Genomic DNA, 11,581 nt, shown 5'->3' with positions numbered 1-11,581 from the left:
CATTGCGTAGTAATATTTATTGTGATCTTTCCTGTTTACGGAAAATCGAAATAGTCCTTAAGAATGTTTACGGAAATCGAAATATCCTTAAGAAAAGTAACGAGACAAAATATTCGCTATAAGCCTCGATTCAAATTTAATCAGCGGTTCCAAATGTAAGCACACTCAAGTAGAAACACAGACGGTTGTGTTCAAACTGTACGATGTGAATCTTAACTTAGTTTAACGGTTCATTTTAAATTCCTGCAACGATATATATTCATACGACACACGAACACTAACTCTGGTCCTAATAAAAGACGAATGCTTCGGTTATTGTAGAAAAATACGTACGTCACAATCGGGCTTGGGGCGCTAATTTGTCTTTGCTGCATTTTATGAATTCGTCTCTATGTATTTTTTTAGCCTATTTTTGTTATTGTAACATATTTTATCAATATATTACAATTTAATCAAATATAAAAAAATCGTATAATCCTCGCTTTAAAAAATGCATTATTGAAGAATATAATTTTACATTTGATAATAAATGTTATATACGCCCATTTAACTTGTATAACTTTCCAAAGTTTTGAAAATGCACAACAGTGAGTCTTTTGGATATATTGATCAACCTGAAAAGAACAACATGCAGAATGTAAATCGTATGTAGGCAAAAAACTGAACACATTTAACATAATAAGTATATACACATGACACACCTCATTCATACTGAAAAGGAATTAATCATTTTAAACATTATGAATTCATGTACATTGGTACATCCATACACTTAGTTGATGGTAAATAAGACAACAAATCCATTTGAATTTGAATTAGTTGAAACGTATGTCTGATTTGAAATAGTATGGGTAGCTATGGTTCAGCCCTGCGCCTCTCGCAGTAAGGTCAGGATATACATAATGAGACCACGAAACATTGCGCAGACAGGGCTTTATGTACGCTAAACGTGCCAAGAAACCCGACAAAACACCCATGTTTAAGTTTGCTTTGTTAATTAGTGATGTGGTTTCTATAATTAAGTTGGTGGAGTCCACACTAACAGGTTGGAATTTGCTTTGTTACTAGTGATGTGTTTCTATTATTTGTGGAGCCACACTAAAATTCAATACAAGACCCGCGTCATGCAAAATGGGTATTATGCTATTTCATTCGATGAAAATTCGTCAAACAAAAACGAGTCTTATGCCATATGCGGTTTCAAGACAACCGCATCAGGATATATATAATGAAGACCACGAAACCTTAAGGGAAGCTTTCAAGACAACCGCAAAACCTTAGAGATGCGGTTTTCAAGACAAATATTACAGAAAACGGGTCTTAAATGGGGCTTATGGCGCGTTGTCTACGAAAGCCCTGACAGCGCAAGGTTTTCGTGGTGTCTCATTACCTAGTACGCTCTACGTTTATTGCGGAACACCAGAACGGTTTTCCCCAGCACGCTGTCCAAGTCCACCCCGCCCCGTCCTCTATAATTTTGTATTGTGTTGACAGACACATTAAAGTGTGTTTCAAGACAACACCCGCGTCATGCGAAAATGGGTATGATGCCATATGTGATGCAAAATAACCGTATTAGGAGATACCTTAATGAGACCACGAACCCTAGTGCAGAAAGGGTTTTAGCTACGCACGCCAACGCGCCATAAGACCTCATTTAAGACCGAACAAGACTTCCATGTCCCCTTCATGCCACCGTACATATTAGTGTTTTTTTTTTGACAAGCCACATTAAAGTCATGTGTGCTAACAAAGAGGCGTCAATAGAAATTCTCAGGTTACTTACAAGTCGCCAAACTGCAATTTTCGCCGTCAAATAGTTCCTAGATTGCTTATGAGAGCGGGGTTAAATGGCGACTATTATTTTTTTATTGACGTCGGTCAATTAAGTAAGCGTTTACTGAAGATTGTTTAACAAATAATTACAGATTACCATTTACGTAATATACAACAGTAAATGTACAGTACATTTAAGACAATGTCGAGCATCATCCTCACATCTTTTAACTGTAAACAATAGTTACTTAGTAAAGTTAAAAGCAAATGGTGAGCAATCGAATCCTTATGGCGAGTAAGTTCTGAAAACAAGAACCTTTAAAGAATCCACGTGGTAGTAATTAATGTCAGTACATGTATCAGAGGGGGTAATCACGTGATTATCAAGATGGCGACGTCCGTGATGAGACAGCTATTTTTCGCCGTTTTATACCCTTTATTACTTTTGTTTATTTTTTAAATGACGCTCACTTTCCAGTTACATCAGTAAAAAGGTGATAAGTGTTAATTTCGTATTTAAATACTTCATATCTCGACTTTACTTCCCGCACAATTTTAGTGGAGCCCTAATTAGGTTATCCCGCTAAGAAATTTCGCAGCGAGGAAAAGTTGAGATATAGAGCGAATATTACTATGAAATAAACGCCACTAAATTAGAAAAAAAAATACAAGTAATAAAGGGTATAAACCGGCGAAAAATACCTGCCTCGGCATGGACGTGACCATCTTGATAATCACTTGAATACCCCCACTGATGTATATTTCGCTTTTCTAAAGCCATGTGTTAAATTTCGTCGATTAAAGTTATTCGCACACATCTAAAACAATGTTTCATAGCATGGCGAAATTGCTGTTGTCATCTGTCAAGATCCACGCACGAAAAGCGTGCGTGTTGCATCAGACCAGGTTTCAATAATTTTAATAACATGATTTGTCCAAAATTGTTTAACATAAAATATGAAACAGCATGTAAAATGTAAACAAAATCCTCAAACATAACCAAATACCTTTAAATGAATTGCTTTTAAAGCGCTATTGCTAAAGTAGTTGAATTATCCACACGGTTCTTCAATAAATCAGTGTGCACTATACAAAGAATTTACTAGAAATGCTCACTATCTGCATGCGGTGGCGCGCGAATGTCTATAGGTGAAAGGTCATGAAAACACATCAATTCTCAAACACAGGATCATACAGCGTGCATAATTTTATAACATACAATTTAAAATTATGTGTGGTTATCGATCAATATTTTATTTTTATTCTATCCACAATTGGATTTGTAAAAGAAAAAAGATATAGGAAAACAGTTAATCCTTTTCGATCAAGACTTGTGATACGATGGAGTGTAGTTACTGTATAAAGTCGACAACATATTGAATCTAACTATAGTTATGTTTATGCTCCAGGCATTTTACTTACCTGTATTTTCTTAAATCGATTTTTAATCCTAAAAATTACAGTTTGGGACAATCGGGGGTAAACCTTTATAACAAAGAATGATGCAATTATATTAATCCTAAAAACTTTAAAAATAAAGCTTATAATAATATACGATGACACTCAAACATACTAATTTGTAATCCTCTCATATCTATGAATTGTTAAGTTTAAGATATTGAGAAATAATTGTCATAAAAATATTAAGCTGTATAAAGTAGAATTATCTGGCTTAAAAAAATCGTAAAAAAACACTAAAATTATCAAAATATGTCATTGTGATGTTATATTTCCATCAAACATGACGTAATGAATTTTATTACTGTATTGTGTATTCATAATCTTTAATTTGGAGTTGAGAAATGTGTTGCTGAAAAATAATCCGGAACAAGACGGAAGACAAGTTTTCGACGTTTTTCATCTTCGGGCTCATCCGTAGGAAAGACATGCATTAAACGTTGGTGACAAACGACTAGAAGCAACAAAATATTTAGGTACATCTGATTGTTTCCTTTGTATATTGTATCGTACTTTTAAAGTTTCAATTTTGTATAAGCGCTATCAATTTGTAAAATGAACTGAAAATATATACATCAAATACCCATTGTTAAAGCGATACTATTTCGACCTGAAAACATGTATTTAGGTTATGACTTGACTGATTAAGTTTGCATCACGTTTAATCATCATCATCATCATCATCATCATCATCATCATCATCATCATCATCATCACCATAGTCTTCTTCTTCTTCATTCTCTTCTTCATCATCATATTCTTCTTCGTCATCATATTCTTCTTCTTCTTCATCATCATCGCGAGCGTAATTTTGTTTCATTGGCTCGAACTCGCTTCGAAGCGCTTGATTAGTGTCATTTCACAGCTGCCTGCAAACATATCATCAACTAAATCGTTCAACTATTTTTGTAACATATGTAATGGACTCAATCGTTGTTTGATTTTAGTAAAATATGACGAATAAAATGGCATGAATGTTAAATTTCCATCGTACAATTTTATTACTGGATTATTTACACGGAATCTTTAATTTGGAGCTGAAAAACGTGTTGCTGAACACTAATCCGGAACAACATTGAAGACAAGTTGTTCACGTTGTTTCATCTTCGAGCAGATCCAAAGATATGCATACAACGTTGGTGACATACGACTTCGTATATTGTATCGTACTGTTAAAGTTTCAATTTTGTATGAGCTCTATTATTTTGTAAAGTGTACTTAAAATATACAACTTAAAATAAACATTGTTACAGCAATTCTATCTTGACCTGAAAACGTGCATTTTATTTGTGACTGATTAAATTTGCATTTATTGTTTGATCATGTGTAAAAATCTATTATACATGATTACTCATCATCATCATCATCATCATCATCATCATCATCATCATCATCATCATCATCATCATCATCATCATCATCATCATCATCATCATAGCGAGGGTTAAATTTTGGATGGCTCTTAGTGTTTTGTCAATCTCTGTCACCTGTTTCGTACCTTCATTTGTTTGTTTGGCTCGAACTTGCTTCGAAGCGCTTGAATAGTTTCACTCTTGATTAGTGTCATTTCACAGCTTCTGCAAACATGTCATCAACTAATTCGTTAAATTATTGTTGATAACATATGTCATGGACTCAATCGTAATTGATTTTAGTAAAATATGTTTACTTTTTTTATATAAAATCTGGCGTTTTTTTTTTAGAATCGGTATTATCAAATTGTGTGCTGAAATGCTAAGGTACGTACAATTACATGAGATTAAAGCGTTATTATAGATCTAATAAATAAGTATATTAATATAGTTGATGTTCGTGTAACTGTTTTAAAAGATATTTTAATTTATGAATAATAATTATACTACTACTACTAATGATAATAATAATAAAAATAAATTATTATTATTATTATTATTATTATTATTATTATTATTATTATTATTATTATTATTATTATTATTATAATTATTATTATTATTATTATTATTATTACAACATCATATTATGCCCAAAACAGGAAATAATCTTAGAACCTGCAAAACACTGGTTTCGTTTATAATGGTCTTAAACAAAGACAACTTTTTTTTGTTTTAGATTTGAACCAAAACTATATACATCGATGCCCCGCCATTGTGTCAGGTTTATGGCATGCTTAGCCAAGACGTCTGTACTGAAATGTGCAATTGTGACAGTGGCAATTTGTTCACTACCAGCGCTGTTTTTGTGGACTACGAGTCAACTGTCTGGACCACATATTGATAGACACATACTGACAACGTCTTTGTTGCAAAACAACACATTATTGCGTGTTAGAATACACGATGATGGGGCGCTGACTTACATTCCGACAGAAAGAAGAGCAACAGCAACGACGAATCATCCAGAAATCGTCAAACACGATGAAAAGCCAGTTATGTTTAAAGAAGGTCGATTAGTGACTGATGTCGACTGTGAAGCCATCTTTAAGCGCGACAAGGAAGAAATTAATGGAGCAAATACGTTGACAGAAACCCTTAAGCGAACGCACTTGCAGCCAAATTATTATAAAAAGTGGACTGAAAATTGTTCTTCATTTAAACTTCATAGAGGCTATATAACTGATACACTTTCGGAGCTTGAAAGAGAGTTTCCTGTAGCTTTTAGCATTCTGATGTACAAAGACATTGAAATGTTCGAGCGACTTCTGCGTGCCATTTACAGACCGCAGAATTTCTATTGCATTCACGTGGATGATAAAACCAGTGACGAAATATTTAAAGCAGTCGTTTCCATTACGGGATGCTTTGGCAATGTTTTTATTGCGTCTCAACGGATCAGAGTAAAATGGGGCAAATTGTCCGTTCTAACACCGGAACTAGTTTGCATGGAGGATCTTCATCGACGTAGTCGTAAATGGAAGTACTTTATTAACCTGACAGGTCAGGAGTTTCCCCTGAAGTCGAACTTCGAGTTGGTAAAAATTCTGACAGCCTTCAACGGGTCCAACGACGTAGAACACGACACACGGTATACTTGTATTCATTTGTGTAATTATCATAAGCACTTACCGATACTTCCAACATTTATTACAACTTAACAAGATATTGACTTTCTGTTATCTCTATAAACATGGGCCATTTAATATTTGCAGGCACAACGATCGCTCGCAAGACTTACTTTTTATGCCCCCGGTAGGGTGGCATATAGCAGTTGAACTGTCAGTCCGTTTGTCTGTCTGTGTGTCTGTGTCCGTCCGAAAACTTTAACATTGACCATAACTTTTGCAATATTGAAGATAGCAACTTGATATTTGGATATTTGCATGTGTATCTCATGAAGCTTCACATTTTGAGTGGTGAAAGATCAAGGTCAATGTCATCCTTCAAGGTCAAAAGTAAAAAATACAATCCAAGGGAAGTAATAAGCTTTAAAAGGGAGATAATTTCTAAAGCTGCAAAATGATATATTGAAATTTTATTTCAAAGCGACGCAATAGGGGGCATTGTGTTTCTGACAAACACATCTCTTGTTGTTTAAAAAAACTGTTAACATGACGATATTTGGTGTGTACATTTTCTGCGCATCGAGTATATCTAAATATCACTAAACTGTTGAACTACGGTCGTCGTGCAAATTAGTACTTACCGCCTTTTCAGTTCGTGTAATTGCTTTGCGTGCCGTTTTGAATACTCTGTCATCCATTCGCGGAACTTTTATCAATAATTATTTAAATAAAATAAATTACAATCACTTAAAAATATGTTGAGTATAATTCTTGTATATTCTTGAAATAATTTTAAGCATTTGCCTATTGAATCTTTTTCATCTCATCGCGTTGTTCTAATTTCTCAACAGAGTTTTCCTATAATAATGTTCATGCATCAGGTTTAGGCTATGTTTCCTGTAATTACTGAAGTAATCATTTCTAAGTTGTTAAAGGGTTAACAAGTTGTTAACTGCTGACTTCTTTCATAAATTACCTTGCAGAGCATGCTTTATATATTGCAGTCCGTTTGTATTTCTATGTATTCTAGGTTTTCTTCATGGTCTGCCAAAGAACCTCTATAACTTGTATCCGAAGTCTCTGCTTTCCTTTCATGGGAGTACGTTCGAAACAGTGACGCTTCATAAAAATTGCATCGTTTCAATACTTTTCAAGTTATTTGAGGTTATCTGTTAGTTTTTTAATGGACTATTTTCAAGCTATGCTAAGTTCTCCTGTATTTTAAAGGAATTTCTCTGCCCGATGGAAAGAGGCCGGTCCTCCACCCTTTAAAATCAAACCCGTCAAAGGGGCAGTGCATGCAGTACTCAGTCGGGCATTCGTGGAATTTGCTCTTCACAGCGAGAAGGCCGTTGAATTCTACAACTGGACAGCAAAAACGAAGATTCCAGATGAGACCTTTTTGCTACCCTGAATCACAATCCGAGCCTTGGTGCACCCGGGGCTTACACAGGTTGGTTTGTTGTCATTCGGATAAGCCATGTAGAAGTGTAATGATCATAATGCAAGTAACTTGGCGTTGGGATATTTATAAATATTTAACTGCATTAGACAGATGATGGGCTTTTAGTAAGTTTTACAAAAAATAGCGTTAACACTATGATGGTAAGTTGGGATATGATTATGTTTCTATTTGAAGTGGTATTAATTTTTATTTTTCAGGTAATAAGACCCGGGACATAGCAGCAAAGCCTTACATAGCAAGATTCAAAAACAGGGGCCGCATCCCGTGTGCGGGCAAAAGAGTACGCGGCGTCTGCATCATAGCAACGGGTGACCTACCCCTGCTAGTCAGGAGCAAGAGTTTATTTGTAAATAAACTTCATCAAGATTTTCATCCATATGCTTACGATTGTCTGGAAGAGTTGATGGCAAATCGCACTAGAGATTTTTATTATGGGCGTCGGTCATTTGATTCCAGCTACTACACACAGTTGGACTTTGTGAAAAATAAAGTTGGATAATTTTTTTTGAATGTATTCATTTATTAATTACTTCAAATTGTGTTTACATTTCTAGAATTATAATATTCAATAAGTTAAATCAGGCATTCGATAAAGATCTTAAAGCGAGATTATACGATTTTGTCAAATATTAATGAATTTATATAAAATGTGTTAAAACTTATTATATTTATATTTCAATATAAATTGAAATTAATGTTAAGAAGAAAATGTGTCGAAAATGCGAAATAAGCCAGATATTTAATTCTGAAATCGAAAAAAGGCTGTACAGTCGAATTCGCCAGCATGTATATCATGCATGTACGATGTGAATCTTAACTTAGGTTAACGGTTCATTTTAAATTCCTGCAACGATATATATTCATACGACACACGAACACTAACTCTGGTCCTAATAAAAAGATGAATGCTTCGGTTATTGTAAAAAAAATATGTACGTCCATTCGGCTAGGGACGCTAATTTGTCTTTGCTGCATTTTATGAAATTCGTCTCTAATGTATATTTTTTTAGCCTATTTTATGTTATTGTAACATATTTTATCAATATATTACAATTTATCACATATAAAAAATCGTATAATCTCGCTTTAAAAAATGCATTATTGGTTATATATTTTACATTTGATAATAAATGTTCTATACGCCATTTAACTTGTAATAACTTTCCAAAGTTTGAAAATGCACAACATGGAGTCTTTTGGATATATTGATCAACCTGAAAAGAACAAAATGCAGAATGTAAATCGTATGTAGGCAAAAAACTGAAACACATTTAACATAATAAGTATATACACATTACACACCTCATTCATACTGAAAACGAATTAAATCATTTTAAACATTATGAATTCATGTACATTGTTACATCCATACACTTAGTTGATGGTAAATAAGACAAACAAATCCATTTGAATTTGAATTAGTTGAAACATATGTCTGATTTGAAATAGTATGGGTTGCTATGGTTCAGCCTGCGCCTCTCGCAGTAGGTCAGGAGATACATTATGAGACCACAAAACATTGCGCAGACAGGGCTTTATGTACACTAAACGTGCCAAGAAAACCCGAACAAAACACCCATGTTTAAGTTTGCTTTGTTAATTAGTGATGTGTTTCTATAAATAATTTGTGGAGTCACACTAACAGGTTGGAGTTTGCTTTGTTAACTAGTGATGTGTTTCTATTATTTGTGGAACCACACTAAAATTCAATACCAAGACCCGCGTTATGCAAAAATGGGTATTATGCCATTTTATTCGATGACAATTCGTCAAACAAAAACGAGTCTTATGCCATATGCGGTTTCAAGACAACCGCATCAGGAGATATATAATGAGACCCCGAAACCTTTAAGGGAAGCTTTTAAGACAACCGCATACCTTTAAGATGCGGTTTCAAGACAATATATTACAGAAAACGGTCTTAAATGGGGCTTATGGCGCGTTGTCTAGCGTAGCTAAAGCCCTGACAGCGCAAGGTTTCGTGGTCTCATTACCTAGTACGCTCTACGTTTATTTGCGGAACACCAGAACGGTTTCCTCAGCACGCTGTCTAAGGTCCACCCCGCCCGTCCTCTATAATTTTGTATTTGTGTTTGACAAGCCACATTAAAGTATGTTTCAAGACAACACCCGCGTCATGCGAAAATGGGTATGATGCCATATGCGATGGCAAAATAACCGTATTAGGAGATACCTAATGAGACCACGAACCCTAGCACAGGAAGGGTTTTAGCTACGCAAGCCAACGCGCCATAAGACCCATTTAAGACCGAACAAGACTACCATGTCCCCTCTATGCCACCGTACATATTAGTGTTTAATTTTTTTTTGACAAGCCACATTTAAGTCATGTGTGCTAACACAGATGCGTCAATAGAAATGCTCAGGTTACTTTATAGTCGCCAAACTGCAATTTTCGCCGTCAAATAGGTTCCTAGAATGCTTATGAGAGCGGGGTTAAATGGCGACTATTATTTTTTTATTGACGTCAGTCAATTAAGTAAGCGTTTACCGAAGATTGTTTAACAAATAATTACAGATTTACCATTTACGTAATATAAAACAGTAAATGTACAGTACATTAAATACAATGTCGAGCATCATCCTCGAATCTTTTAACTGTAAACAATAGTTACTTAGGAAAGTTAAAAGCAAATGGTGAGCAATTGAATCCTTATGGCAAGTAAGTTCTGAAAACAAGAACCTTTAAATAATCTACGTGGTAGTAATTTAATGTCAGTACGTGTATCAGAGGGGGTAATCACGTGATTATGAAGATGGCGACGTCCGTGATGAGACAGATATTTTTCGCCGTTTTATACCCTTTATTACTTTTGTTTATTTTTTAAATGACGCTCATTTTCCAGTTAAATCCGTAAAAAGGTGATAAGTGTTAATTTCGTATTTAAATTCGCTTCATATCTCGACTTTACTTCCCGCACAATTTTTAGTGGAGCCCTAATTAGGTCTTCCCGCTAAGAAATTTCGCAGCGAGAAAAGTTGGGATATAGAGCGAATATTACTATGAAATAAACGCCAGTAAATTAGAAAAAAAAAATACAAGAAGTAAAGGGTATAAACCGGCTAAAAATACCTGCCTCGGCATGGACGTGACCATCTTGATAATCACTTGAATACCCCCACTGATGTATATTTCGCTTTGCTATAGCCATGTGTTAAATTTCGTCGATTAAAGTTACTTCGCACACATCTAAAACAATGTTTCATAGCATGGCGAAATTGCTGTTGTCATCTGTCAAGATCCACGCACGAAAAGCGTGCGTGTTGCAACAGACCAGGTTGCAATAATTTTAATTACATGATTAGTCCAAAATTGTTTAACATAAAATATGAAACAGCATGTAAAATGTAAACAAAATCCTCAAACATAATCAAATACCTTTAAATGAATTGCTTTTAAAGCGCTATTGCTAAAGTAGTTGAATTATCCACATGGTTCTTCAATAAAGCAGCGTGCACTATACAAAGAATTTACTAGAAATTCTCACCATCTGCATGCGGTGGTGCGCGAATGTCTATAGGTGAAAGGTCATGAAAACACATCAATTCTCAAACACAGGATCATACAGCGTGCATAATTTTATAACATAAAATTGAAAATTATGTGTGTTTATCGATCAATATTATATTTGTATTCTATCCACAATTGGATTTGTAAAAGAAAAAAGATATAGGAAAACAGTTAATCCTTTTCGATCAAGACTTGTGATACGATGGAATGTAGACAACATAAATAATTAATAATAAATAATAATAAAGTCGACAACATATTGAATTTAACTATAGTTATGTTTATGCTCCAGGCATTTTACTTACCTGTATTTTCTGAAATCGATTTTTAAGCCTAAAAATTACAGTTTGGGACAATTAGGGGTAAACCA

At 34.5% G+C, this 11,581-nt stretch overlaps 1 protein-coding gene across 1 annotated transcript; it reads left to right on the top strand.

Moving 5' to 3' along the window:
* Window positions 1-4,965: 4,965 nt before the first annotated feature.
* LOC127881267 (beta-1,3-galactosyl-O-glycosyl-glycoprotein beta-1,6-N-acetylglucosaminyltransferase-like) lies at window positions 4,966-8,178 on the top strand. Its single transcript, XM_052429015.1, is given in 5 exon segments — window positions 4,966-4,973; window positions 5,818-6,237; window positions 7,442-7,611; window positions 7,614-7,667; window positions 7,877-8,178. Coding segments are annotated over 5 exon segments (954 nt in total).
* Window positions 8,179-11,581: the final 3,403 nt, after the last annotated feature.

The sequence above is a fragment of the Dreissena polymorpha genome, chromosome 5, assembly GCF_020536995.1.
Source record: "Dreissena polymorpha isolate Duluth1 chromosome 5, UMN_Dpol_1.0, whole genome shotgun sequence".
Classification (NCBI taxonomy): domain Eukaryota; kingdom Metazoa; phylum Mollusca; class Bivalvia; order Myida; family Dreissenidae; genus Dreissena; species Dreissena polymorpha.
Note: the sequence above shows the minus strand (reverse complement) of the source record. Positions and strands in the feature narration are given on the sequence as shown.